We start from the raw sequence: 14,556 nt of genomic DNA on the forward strand, positions 1-14,556 counted from the left end.
CTGGAAATCGCTGCAGAGGCAGCAATAATTGAGCGTGATGGAGAACAGCTGCTCCCATCTGTTGCTGTGTGCTGTCCACAACGATCCGAGCTCAAACGTTACAGAAGCACTGAAATGAATCACTAAGTATCATGGCTTCCACAGCTGCTTCATGTGCAGGACACACTGCCCTCTCAGACTGCACTCAGTTGGCGAGATGCATCTTGAATGGCCTGACTCACTTTGGAAAGGTGTTTACTGACTCCAGTTTTCCCAAGACCTGAGGCAAGGGATTGGGAAGCCATCTTCTGTAGGCCCTGCAGGAAGCTAAACCACTTTCACCAGTTATTCATAAAGGGAGAGGAAAAGGAAATTGTGTAATATATCAGCCACTGAGCTAACAGTCAATTTTATGAGATTGATACAGTTGATCTAAATTCAGAATGCAGCTCAACTGTTAATTCTACTCCCGGGAGCTATGCAGAGGATTGTAATGACCTTGATACTAGTCATTATGGTGTCAGTGAAAACCAATTCTTATTCTTAGCAGAGAATTAAAGATGGATTATGTCAATTTCCAAATAGACTTTAAAGTTTATAAGAAATGGCCATTTCCTATTCTCACAGTATTTCCCCTACTCGTTAACCCATCCACTCCCACCAATTGCTCCCATTAAGGGAACAAGGAGTCAGAATGACAGTCTGTTACCACGTTGTTTCAATCAGAACACCAGGCAAAAAACTACATGAGCCAATGTTTCCTTCCTCTCTCTAAGCTAGATACTTTGCGTGTAAGGACAGATAGGGGTTCTATCTGTCCATCAAATCCATGCCAGTTCCCAGCGATCCTATTAGCCTGATTCCTTGTATCCCCACAACTTATTTTCCTGTTTACATGCTGTAAACCAGAATCCTTCTGATTCTTTCTACCATTGACCTACCTATACTAGGGGAATTTACAGTGGCCTACTGGTCTTTAGAATTTGAGAGGAAACTGGAGGACCCAAAGTGAAACCTGGGCAATGACAGAGAGACCATGAAAACTGCACACAGGCAGCATCTGAATCTGTAGTGACTGTGCTGTTAGTGTACCTCCCTTTTGATTCTCCTTTCTCGGAATTAGCCATCACCTTTTAAACTAATTGGAATTGGTTAATCATTTTCATCTGTACTGAGAAACAGTGGACAATCTTAGTTTTGCAAGCCATTCAAACAGATCATTTCAAAAGTTAGTACAAGGGAAAAACATAACAGAATGCAGAATATAGTGTTACATTTATAGAGAAAGTGCTGTGCAGGTAGACAATAAAGGGCAAGGGTCATTCTGAGGTCAATTGTGAGGTCAAGAGCTCACTTATTTAAAGATATGGGGTAATTAGCAATGGCATATGATTTTTTCCCCTCTCTGCTTGTCTGTTTTATTGCTTTCTGCTCTGAAGAAATAAACCTAGCCAATATGTGGCTTCACACCAACTGGGCACACAACATAATGATTCTATGTCTTTGTTATTATTTATAATGTGATCGTTTGACTATTAGCCTGTTAACAATTAACCAAGCCTGTCCTTAAACAGCAGCCTCCCTTTTCCAGCCAGTATTGTGGATGATGATTAAGGGCAGAGAACTCGGGCGCTTTCCTGACAGGCTAACCGAAACCCATCACTAGCAACTCATACCACTGTCCCAGCTGTAATGAGCCGAGTCTGGAGCTCAAAACTGTGACCAATCTGTTCTTGATCAGAGCTTGACTGAGCTCCCACTGTGACATACAAGGAAATGAAGAGTAAAAGAACGTTTTTCAAAACCATTATTTAAAACAAAAGCAATCATTCTTAAAGGATTTCCATTTAAAAATAGATACATTTATTAGAAATATTTCAGTAAAAAAAGCTATTGTCTATTATCGTGCGTCTCGGAAACTACTTGTCTGAAATTCATTCCATTCCTTTTGAATTGAGATATATTGAATTTGAAGCAGAAACAATGCACGGTTATTGGAATTAAACATGCAAAGGGATTAACAATTCTAACACTGCTCTATTTGTTACAATTACAGGTAAATATGTCAATTACTGGGAACTGCAGTCCTCTACTTCCTACATAAAGCATGAACTGTGTGTATTAAATCACACTGGCATTCTATGCAGTAGAACAGGAGAGGATTTGGAAGATGTAGGATCAGTTTATTTGTGTGTTATCAATTGACAAGTACAATGGTGTATTAATTTGAAATTTGCTTCTAAAACTATCAACCTTAACTTGAATTTCCAGAAGATATCCAGAGTGTCACCATTCTCTATAAAAATTACATCATTTGAATTCAGGATAGAGAAACCTTACACAGAACCTAAAATGTAGAATTTATCAAAATTCCTCTTCTCCAACAGAATGAATTCCATTTTTGACTATTCCCCAGTTACGTAAATATGTCTCAAATGCCTTTGGTTTCTGAATGGTCCGCCCGTGTCTTTGAGCATTTCCAGGTGTCCTGTTTACAGCTCTCCAACTGGCTGTACCATTAAGCTTCATTTAACAGTTTCCTACTGTGCAATCTTTAAAATCACATAAAAAGTGTACATTTAATTCCAGTGTGGGCAGATTGTCAGTTACTGGCTGAAATGGCCAATTAATGTTTTTTTGTGCAATCACTTCCATGCCACAATGAAGACAAGAATAAAGTGCAAGTTCAATTATGCAGAATTCCCAATGCACCAAGAAGCCCAACACCAACACAAAGCTCTATGTGTGTGCTGAAAAGGGCACTTCTCACCACACAGAACATTATAAGCAACTAACACAAAATGCTTTATGATTTCCCGTATGGGCTGCAGAGAGCGGCCTCTCACCTCTCTCCAGGAATGAATTAGCTGGCATCTTGATAATCCCCTTAGTGATGAAGAATTAAAGTCACTGCCGTGTCTCGGCATAAGATGTAATGAACTGCAGTACTGAGTAAGTGAGTTAGGATCAGGTTCTATCTCTGTAGTTTGCTATAAATACAAAAAAAGATAGATTACACGCCACGGGTGGAGCAGCCAGGAGTCTGCAAACCGAGATCATCTGTATACAGTATGGGCATTCTTTAGCCTTTATTTAACATGATTTTGATTTTGAGGGATTTTCCATTTAAGGGCATACCAACACACTTTCCTCTGTACAATATATACACAGAAATGCTTACTTTCCATAGACTTGAAAAGGATCATTTTCGATTGAGGAAGGGGAAAAATAAGAGACTTTTTATGCCAAGTCTTATGAGATGTGTCAGTGTAAAGCGTCATGCAGTTAGATTCCAATAAAGATCTAACTAATCACTACTGCAATATAGGAATGGGTCATCCAATTTGCGCACAGCAAGCTGCAACATAATAGTGATTAGATGGTGTTTACTGTTATATGGGTTATCAAGTAAATACTACAAGGTAACTTCAACTTAACCACAAAAATAAAAGGAAAATCTCACAGTAATTCACATGCATTTGATCTGCCAAGACTGTGTTTGGCACAATAACTGCCTGAAGCAAGCTCAATGAGACACCAAGGAACACTCGTCAGGGATAGAACAGGAAAAGCACTAGCTAACTATGACTACAGCACAATCAGTTCCATTTGCAGCTAAAACCCTGATTATTCCTCTTTCTTCCTCATCACTGAACCCTTCCATCAGTTGGGGAACAAAATAGATCATTCAATTAGAGATTGTAATTACATTTGTGTCACAGGGCTTGGCAGAAGGAACTACATTTGAACACAGTTCAGTGGCAACACTTCCAACTCTATCAGAAGCATTCAGGTTCCACGCCAAAGACGCAAGTCTTTACTATAGGTTGATATTCTAGTACAATGCTGAAGGAAAACTGTGACTTATGGGGTGTCATCTTCCAGGTCAGCTGCTAAATCAAGGCTTTGTGTGCCTTCTCAGCTAAGTACATGAAATCCCATATTCACTATTTTGAACAAAACTATAGGAGATCTCCCTCAATGCCCTTGCCGACATTTATCCTTCAGTTGAAAGCACTGGAAGAATTTGGACATTATCAAAGGGCTGTTTGTGAGCCATTAGTGTGCGCAGGTTAACAATCACCATGCCCAGCACTACAACAGTGACTACACAAATACTTTATTGGCTATAAAGTGATCTGACACACCTTAAAGGCAGTGAGAGATACCTCAGGGGAGCTAAAAATCTGAGAAACCTCAATCTATTTAATGAGCATTCCTTATGAGGCAGAAAACAAGATCCAAGAGTAAAATGGGAGCAAAAAGGAAATTCGAGATCAGAACTTAATCTTTGCATTGGTAGATTGCCAAAGTAATTACTAAGTAACAAATCTTCCCTTTAAATTTAGATGCTTATACTACCTAGAAACATAGGACACTTAGTAACTATCTTGTTTGATCTTTCAACAAAATTGTAGCTGATCAAAATTTCAGTTCCATTTAAACTTCTTGGGTAAGATAATCAGGATATAAAAACAATAAAAATAATTTCCTCTTTCTTCCCTTTCTTTCTATTTTCCACATCAGGCTACAGCACAAATTTAGTCCTAAAGAGGTGCTCATTTAAGATCAAATCTAGAGGACAAGTATCTGATAAAATCTTTGATTATACACTCAGTGGCCAGTTATTTCAGTACACCAGGTGAACACGGTAACCCATCCACTTCAAAGTGTTGTGCATTCAGAGATGCTCTTCTGCACACCACTGTTGTAATAATAGTTATTTGAGTTACTGTTACCTTCCTGTCAGTTTGAACCAGTCTGACCATTCTCCTCTGAACTCTCTTGTTAACAAGGTGTTTTCACCCACAGAAATGACGATCACTGGATTTTTGGGGTTTTTTGTACCCTTTTTTGTAAGTTCTAGAGATTGTGGTGCATTAAAATCCCAGGAGAACAGCAGATTCTGAGATACTCAAACCACCCCATCTGGCGCCAACAATCATTCCATGGTCAAAGTCACTTGGTTTACATTTCTTCCCCATTCTGATGCTTGGCCTGAAAAATAACCGATTCTCTTGACCACATTTGCATGCTTTTATGCATCGAGTTGCTACCATGATTTTCTGATTAGATATTTGCATTAATAGCAGTCTCAAATCCAGTTCATGGCAGTCTAAGTAAGGGAAAGGCGGCCTTTATCAAACCATCCAAAGTCCTAGACATTTCAGTAAAATGGAAAAGATGTGATTTGGTTTTACCAATATTAAACCGCAGCCTACTCTACATCACTATATGCCTCTTTGGTTTAATCCTACACAAATATATTTTAGCCACTCCGTAATCCTAATCAGAGGAATAACTGGCAGCCTCCTTATTACTCAATGTCCACCACAACAGCATTTGTGTGTTTTCCCTCTACAACAGTCATTACTTTCACTTAAACACAAACATACCTTAGAAACGCTCATGAAAATAGGAAGAGATGCAGATGGAACAACTTGCATGCTAAGGGATTCCTGATTCTGCTGCTTTTGTGTATCCCTCTATCAGTTGTTGAAGCCATGGACATAATCATTCACAAAGTTCTTTTTATCATCTCTGGCTACATTACAACTGAAACCTCGTTTAGGACTGGAAATACTGTAACATGAATTCTAATATCACCCAAAAAAAGATAAAAGTTTTTGAGAATCTTTCTCCATCAACGTAAAGAGCATAAAATCACACTCAAATACTAATTCAAACAAGTTACAGGCATCACATCACAAGTGAAATAAAGCTAAGATAAGGTGATATAAGTAAATATGAAATAAAAATATCAGCAATCAAAGGCTGAGGTAACAACATTTTACCCTGTTCCCTTTTGCAATCTTGACATCTTCCTAAATCTGGCATCACTTCACAGCTTGATGTGACAAGGGGGCTTTCAACTACTATCCTGCCTCATCACTTTGTGTACCTGAGCTCCAGCTATGGTGTGGATCTGACACTCAGAGCTGATATAATGGAGTATCAAATCAGCAATGAATCCCACCCTCTTCCAATCTCTCCAAACTCAAGATCTTTCGTGAGTTTTCCCCCTCCTAATAAAGAAGCTCCATCCTTCCATACGCATGATTAGTTAATAAAGCAATTAGCCTTCTCTATATAGGGAAATATAATCACAAAATGTTTTTTTTTTAAAGTTAGACTTCTCTGTTGTACCTTCTAATTTGTCAAATTATCCGAGATGCTCAGTCAGGTATGAAAAATGCCTATATTAGATATTATATTGTGTATGCAAGTATTTTCTACTCAATTGTTTCAAATTTTGGTAGCATTTTAACATGAGAATTGGAATGACAAATATAAACAGGTCATGGTATTGCTCAAGTTGCAGAACAGATGAACCGTACACAAAGACCACACTGAACAATTTGATCAGATAATCAGTTAAATATCAAGAATCTGTATAGATGCCTCTGTAGTTCAAGCCTGATTGTCAATAAAATTTGAAGGTGCTGGCCAAAGCAATAACAGGAATTTCTTCAGCCAGAGGGGCGCATATTTAAAAAGGAGGTTGATAGGTTCTTGATTAGTAAGGGTATCAAAGGTTATGGAAAGAAGGCAGGAGAATACAGTTGGGAGGAATAATAAATTAACAATTATGGAATGGTGGAGAGACTCAAAGGGCCGAATGGCTGAATTCTGCTCCTATGTCTTATGATCTTATAATAGTACATTGCTGCTAAGAAAGTGATGGCTGATTCGGCACTTAGGATTGTGTAAACATCTGGTGTCTTGCTCTTTCCCCTTGGAGAGTTGAGACAACCTGAAGCTGTGTGCTTTCGCAAGTTCTTAAAAAACGTTAAGCTAAAGCCTGAAGGAAATTGCTTTTTTAAAAATAACATTTGTTTGGAAGTAACTTCAATGTTGGAAAACCAGTTAGAGTATGTCATTAACTGAACAAAAACCTGTTCACCACAATGCAGTGGCTTTAAACATGCCTGGGCTTTCCACAGATGGAGCACTGGAATGAGAACCATTCAAAGCTGTGCAATTCAAGGAATAGCAGTCTGCACCTCAGTCAATGAAAGTCCAGATTTACAAATTAGTTATTTTAATAGGGCTTTTGTTTTTCTGAAAGCTTTCTTCAAACATTATACATGGTCTCCAACATCTAATGATGTGCAGATGCAGGAAAACAACTTTCCCAAACAAAGCAATTAAAATGAGAATGTGGTTTTCAAATCACACTTGCGCTGACTTCTAATAGACTAGGATTGTTGGTGGGCTGAGGTTTTCAAATTAGCAGCTGATTATTCAGTATCATGATGATAAATAATGAACAGATTATAACTACTTATTTATATAGCTCTTCTCCCCTTCACAACATCAATCCTTAGGACTTAAATGGAACAAATTAATTTTATTTTACTGATATTATAACTTTGTAAGGAGCCCTTTATCCCTCAGTTGGTGGCTCTGGCATTAAGTTTAGTGTAGGACTGAAGGAATACCACATTGTCAAGTGTGCTATTTTTCCAAAGAGTATAAACTAAAGCTTTTCCCACTCATCCAGGTGGATATAAACAACAGCATTCATCCAAATCATGAGATTCTGCAAATGCTGAAAATCCACATTCAAAATACTGGAGGGACTCAGCAGATCAGGCAACATCTATGGACAGTTGATGTTTCAGACCCCAACCCAGAACTGGAATGGAAGGAGCAAGAAACTAGAATAAAGTGGTGGGGCAGGGGAAGTTGCACAAGAAGGTGAGGGGCCAAGATAGATGTGAGGGAGGGAGGGAGGGGAGGATGAAGTGAGAAACTGGGAGTTGATAGGTGGAAATGGTAAAAAGCAGAAGGAAGAGGGGCACCAGGGGGAGGTGACAGGCAGGTGAAGAGAAGTAGAAAGGGCAGAGACAGTGGGGAATGGAAGAAAAGGGAAGGGAGAGGGGGAAACATTACCAGAAGTTAGAGAAATCGACATTCATGTCATCAGGCTGGAGGCTACCCAAACGGAAAATGAGGAGTTGCTCCTCCAACCTGAGAGTGGCCCATCATAACAGCAAAGGGGGACATGAAAATAGGGATGGGGACTGGAATTAAAATGGTTGGTCACCGGGAAATCCTGTTTGTTGTGAATGGAGTGAAGGTGCTCGACAACGCTGTCCCCCAATCAACGTTGGGTTGAATCAATCGCTGTACTGAAGGCCACATTGGGAGCACCAGGTACAGTGGATGATGCTGACAACTTGCAGGGACTGTTTATCCCTTTTCAAAGATACTGCCTGACCTGCTGAGTTCCTCAAGCATTTTGTATGTATGTTCATCCAAAAGCAAGGAAGTTTGTTGATTCACAGTCAACATTTAACTTCTTGCCAAGATCAGCAAAAGCTAAATCTTCTTGTCCAAATTGTTATCAGTTCTGCCTAGCAGTTACTCTATTTCACAATGTAAGTGTCTGGTTACAAAGCACTTTGAGCCATCTTCAAATGTGACAAATACTGTTAAAGCAAATTGCTTTCCTACTGTGTGTCAGTTGAGTCTTTGTTAATGTTGTACTGTTTCCAGCACCCATCATGAGTAAATGCCCTTCAGTCAAGTATGGGGTGATATCACCACACTATAATCAGACTAGGTCAACACATAGCTAAATTAATATCCTTGTTTAAAAGATGCAGCTTGGTAATGAAAAAAACCTGAACTGGCTTCAAGATTAAGTTTAGAACTTACCTGTCTATACCATAGTCCAGGATCCATTCCGGAGTGTTTGCTGGACTCCAGTCCAGATTTTGTTTCACCCAATTCCCTCCCAAGGTGACTCCCCTCAGTTAATTTCATCTTTAATCCTTCTGCCTGCTGTGACTGCAACTTGGAGGCATCATCCGTTTTTGCCATCATGCCATATTTTATGGAGTCCGTTGAGTCCTTGGGCTTATTAGGTACAGGTTTTGCAAGGTCTGTCAAGCTGGGTGCTTTAGAGAGGGTGGCAGAGGCAGGAGCCTTCTGCTTCCACTCCTCCCGTTCTCGATCTTTCACGCTGTGCTCTTGCTTTTTGTCAGGATCACTGCTGGTATGTTTGCCCCGGTTCTGCTCTTGCCTCTGTTTATGTTGCTCCTCACACATTTTCTCATACTGTTGTCTATACCCTGGATTTGTACTCATCATGTGACTGTGGTATCCCTGATCACTGTACCCATACTGCGGCATGTAGGCATATTGGCCGTAATAGAGAGGCTGCATATACATTTGGGACCGCTGCTGTATCACTGAAGGATGGTGGCCGGCACTGCTTATTTCAGTCTTCTTATCATCTGAGCCTTCAACTTTGACCCTCACCTCCACTCCTTCCTCATCCACCTCCTTCTTGACTTTGATGGAATGACCTACAGTTGCTGAGCCTCCACTGGCACCTCCAGGGCTAGAGTGGGCGTAGTTGGGAGAATAGTACGATTCATAACCTTGATAGTAAGGGGAGTGAGTTTCTTTATTTAAGGGAGGTTGAGTTCTTGACGTTGAGGAGGAGGAGGATGAGGATGAGGATGAGGATGAGGAAGAGGAGGAAGAAGAAAATAAAGCTTTCTTGGCACTTTCCTTGGCCATCTGGTCTGGAGATGACGCTTTGACTTTTGTTCCATCTCCTTTTCCTTCTCCATCTTCTCCTGCATCTGAGATATCAGAATACGCTGGACTGTTGGTTTTCACCGAGGAGCTGTCGGCTCCGTTCTGTGTCACCACGTGCAAGGGTGTTATAGGTGTGACCAGGCCAGTACCTTCCAACCGGCTGGCCGTTCCAATGGATGGACTCGGTGCATTGTCAGTGAAACTGTATATCTTGTCCGCCTCGGCTTTGATACTTGCCAAGCGGCTTTCATGCGACTCGGAAGACCCGTTCAAGAGCCCCTCAGTTTTGGGCGCGGAGTCGGCAGCGGAATCTCGAAAAGGGCTTTTCCCATCTTCCGGCTTTCCCACTTTGCCCAGTGGCTTGGGACTCACTGCCTCCTTGGCATCCTTCTTCCTCTTCTCCTTCTTCTTCTTCTCCTTCAAGGGTGTGAGTGCTGGATTCACTGTGGATGGCTCACCCATGACCGTGGGCTTGGGTTGAATGGGTTTGAGGGGCGGGCTCTTGGACATTGCCTGAACAACGGTGGGAGCCAAACCGGGAGTGGGTCCCGAGCCTGATGCTGTAAATGTAGCAGTAGAGAAACTGTACATCTGTGCTGGTGTCATGGCAGGGACAATAGGTCTGGCTGACTTTGTTTTCAGAGGGAGCTTTTCTGATTTGGAACCACTCGATTTCTTAGCTTTATCCTTTTCCAAGGCTGATTTCTTTTCAGTGGAGTCATCTCCATCATTTCCCGTGTCATCACTCGGGCTGGCAACTGGAAGTCCCTCTTCCGGACAGTCAACGTTGTACAAGCCACCAGACTCAGCATCAGCCTCTGAAGGGGCTTTCTTTTTACTGGAGCTCTTTGTGATTCCAAGCTTCACAGTGGGGGAAGGGCTGTGGGCCTCCATGCTGCCTTCCCTCCTGCTTTTTGGCGTGACAGACTGTGCTGGTGACATGGAGCCCTTCGACTGGCAGAATGTGTGAGAGCTGGAAGAACCATTACAGCTACTGGAATCCTGGCTCAGTGACGGGTGTTGGGTGCAATCCTCGCCATCGGAGTTCTTTTCCTCACTGTCAATGTCACCCTCGATCTTACCGTCACTATCTGTATGTGCATGGGCCTGGTGGTACCGAAGCCCATTGATGTGTTTGTATTTCTTGTTGCAATTAGGGTGGGGGCAGTCAATAAGGACAGGTGATGGACAGTTGTGCTCAGGCACAGATGCCTCAGGCTTCACCACCATGACAGGGGTTGGGGTGACAGCTCCACGTGAATTTGAACGCATCCTTTTCCCTCCCTTTGAATCCTCGGAGCTCGAGGTCAAATCCAAATCTGGAGCAGGCTTATTTTTCCGCTTGTTTCCTGCTGAAGGACTTGCCTTGACGTCTTCAACAGTATTTGTGGGGGTACGCCTGTCGGAGGAGTTCTGGCTGCCCCGACGTCCCTTGCTGCTCGTACATGCCCGAGTCTTGTTGATGACCTTGGTATCTGGAACCACAGTGGCCTCGGTCACTGGAGCGTTTGTACTGGGCCGTACTCGTTTCCCCCTCCCTCGGTTGTTTCCTTTCATCTCAAGGTCACTTGTTGGTGATTCACAAAACCTGGGAAATGGAAATAAACATCATCTACTGTGGGCAAATGAAGAGAAATCTATAAGGTGTCACATTAAAAGGACACTTTCACCCGACTTTAACAGATAATCATGTACCTTGCATTAGGACACCAACAAACACATAGTCCAGTGTACACAGGAAATAAATATATATTAAGTTCAAAAAAGATTCATTGACACTAGAATGGATCATGCTGGGTTATGCAATGGTGTGGATAGATGTGATAGGCAGTTGCTATTCTCACTGGTAATTTACAGATCTCAAGCATGGCCCCTGAAGAAATAATTGATGGAGTACTTGTCTTCTCACAGTAGAAGGGAAGGATCTAATGCATGATTTAGAGCAGGCCTGTGCCTTTGAAGAATAAAGAAAGAAATATATGCTTTTGACTTTTAAGGATTTTTCTTTTTTTAAAAAACTATGATACTTTTGCTCATTTACCAAGTGTGGCAGCGACCTGTTTCCAGATTTCACACACCTGATCTAACAATGCAACAGCAGCACATACATCTTCCAACCAAATATCATTTGGTGCCTGCAAGGCACTGTCCCACAATAAAGGTGTCACGCTAAAAAGCTCAGAACAAGGTTCACTGATGCCTTGTCATTTTTTTTGTACTGTCTATTGGTGTCATGTTCTTATGCTAATTTAGACTTATCAATGTTAAGATAGTTTCAAAGTGAATCAGTTGGGGATGACACGGTAACATAACGCTTTATAGCACCAGTGACTGGGGTTCAATTCCTGCCACTGTCTGTAAGAAGTTTATATGTTCTCCAAAAGACTGCATGAATTTCTTCTGGGTGCTCCGGTTTCTTCCCAAATTCCAAAGACAGGTTAGGGTTAGTAAGTTGTAGGTATGCCTTGATGGCACTAGAAGCACAGTGACAGTTTCAGGCTACCCCCAGCACATATTCACACTGTGCTGGTCTTCGGCACAAATATGCATTTCACTGTATGTTTCAATATAATGTGACAGATGAAGCTAATCAGTATCCTTAAAAAAATCTTTAATCTTTATCCCTTCAAAATCAACTTCACACCAGCTTAAGACAAAGTGAAAAGAATTAAAGATTAAAATAAGCACTTTAAAAGTAGAAGCATACTAACATTCTCTGCTCTTGAACTGCACTGCAGTGGCCTGGGTCTCCGCTCTAATAATGTGTAGAAGAATTATTTATTGACTTTCTACTCCTAATTAAAAGTGCATTACTTCAGATATCATGTAACACAAAAAAATTCCGTTACTAAATTTTGTCTTGTTTAGTTCAAATTAGTGGATAATTCAGGAAGAAGCAAAGCCTAATACACAATGAAATTTGGTGGGCTGGACATGCAGATCATTACAACGTCATGAATAAAAGACCAAAAATATTCAAATATGCAATTGAATGCTAGCCGCCTGTGGGTTGCGATTTAAATTATGCTTCAGTAGTACAAAACTCTACAACGCTCATGATTAGTGCACTATATTCAGTTTTGAGCATTGCATATTATGGAGAAATACAGTTCAACGCAGAGGAGTTAAAAACCAGGAAAAATGGGTGCTGGGGTTGCATGTCCTGGAATCTGCTAGAACATTTCAAGTAAATATCCCCAGGGCCAGATAGTCTGCATCCCAGAGTGCTAAATCCCCAGGGCCAGATGGTCTGCATCCCAGAGTGCTTAAGGAAGTAGCACAAGAAATAGTGGATGCATTAGTAATAATTTTTCAAAACTCCTTAGATTCTGGATTAGTTCCTGAGGATTGGAGGGTGGCTAATGTAACCCCACTTTTTAAAAAAGGAGGGAGAGAGAAACCGTGGAATTATAGACCGGTTAGTCTGACATCGGTGATGGGGAAAATGCTAGAGTCGGTTATCAAAAATGTGATAACAGCACATTTGGAAAGAGGTGAAATCATCTGACAAAGTCAGCATGGATTTGTGAAAGGAAAATCATGTCTGACAAATCTTATAGAATTTTTTGAAGATGTAACTAGCAGAGTGGATAGGGGAGAGCCAGTGGATGTGGTACATTTAGATTTTCAAAAGGCTTTTGACAAGGTCCCACACAGGAGATTAGTGTGCAATCTTAAAGCACACGGTATTGGGGGCATGGTATTGACGTGGATAGAGAATTGGTTGGCAGACAGGAAGCAAAGAGTGGGAGTAAACAGGACCTTTTCAGAATGGCAGGCAGTGACTAGTGGGGTACCGCAAGCCTCAGTGCTGGGACCCCAGTTGTTTACAATATATATTAATGATTTAGACGAGGGAATTAAATGTAGCATCTCCAAGTTTGCGGATGACACGAAGCTGGGCGGCGGTGTTGGCTGTGAGGAGGATGCTAAGAGGATGCAGGGTGACTTGGATAGGTTAGGTGAGTGGGCAGATTCATGGGAGATGCAACTTAATGTGGATAAATGTGAGGTTATCCACTTTGATTGCAAGAACAGGAAAACAGATTATTATCTGAACGGTGGCCGATTAGGAAAAGGAGAGATGCAACGAGACCTGGGTGTCATTGTACACCAGTCATTGAAGGTGGGCATGCAGGTACAGCAGGCGGTGAAAAAGGCAAATGGTATGTTGGCATTCATAGCAAAAGGACTTGAGTACAGGAGCAGGGAGGTTCTACTGCAGTTGTACAAGGCCTTGGTGAGACCGCACCTAGAATATTGTGTGCAGTTTTGGTCCCCTAATCTGAGGAAAGACATTCTTGCCATAGAGGGAGTACAGAGAAGGTTCACCAGATTGATTCCTGGGATGGCAGGACTTTCATATGAAGAAAGACTGGATCGACTAGGCTTATACTCACTGGAATTTAGAAGATTGAGGGGGGATCTTATTGAAACGTATAAAATTCTAAAGGGATTGCAGGAAGATTGTTTCCGATGTTGGGGAAGTCCAGAACGAGGGGTCACAGTTTAAGGATAAAGGGGAAGCCTTTTAGGACCGAGATGAGGAAAAACTTCTTCACACAAAGAGTGGTGAATCTGTGGAATTCTCTGCCACAGGAAACAGTTGAGGCTGGTTCATTGGCTATATTTAAGAGGAAGTTAGATATGGCCCTTGTGGCTAAAGGGATCGGGGGTATGGAGAGAAAGCAGGTACAGGGTTCTGAGTTGGATGATCAGCCATGATCATACTGAATGGCGGTGCAGGCTCAAAGGGCCGAATGGCCTACTCCTGCTCCTATTTTCTATGTAGTATGGAGAACTGAAATGGTTGAAGGAAGCTTTTCCCACTTACTGGATGTCTAGAACTAGACAGCATAACTAGAAATTAGAGCCAGTCCTTTCAGGAGGAAGTTGAAAATATTTGTAGGAGTGGTAGAACTTTGTTCTTTTCTTTTGTAAAACCAAATTTGATGCTGGGATAATTGTTAATTGAAAATAATTCATGTTATAGGTTTGTTATTGACAAATGTACCGAGATAC

General features: G+C 41.4%; 1 protein-coding gene across 3 annotated transcripts in view; it reads right to left on the bottom strand.

Moving 5' to 3' along the window:
* The window catches only part of LOC132378825 (zinc finger protein 609-like), a 224,821-nt gene that overhangs the window by 33,064 nt on the left and 177,201 nt on the right, over window positions 1-14,556 (bottom strand). For 2 of the 3 annotated variants that reach the window (XM_059946060.1, XM_059946061.1), the window contains exons 5-6: window positions 8,644-11,122; window positions 2,826-2,969 (exon numbers count right to left, since the gene is read on the bottom strand). In XM_059946060.1, coding sequence (XP_059802043.1) covers window positions 2,826-2,969; window positions 8,644-11,122 — 2,623 coding nt within the window. The remainder of the gene's footprint in view (window positions 1-2,825; window positions 2,970-8,643; window positions 11,123-14,556) is intronic. The other variant, XM_059946062.1, reaches the window with a different exon arrangement.

The sequence above is a fragment of the Hypanus sabinus genome, chromosome 21 (genome assembly GCF_030144855.1).
Source record: "Hypanus sabinus isolate sHypSab1 chromosome 21, sHypSab1.hap1, whole genome shotgun sequence".
NCBI lineage: Eukaryota > Metazoa > Chordata > Chondrichthyes > Myliobatiformes > Dasyatidae > Hypanus > Hypanus sabinus.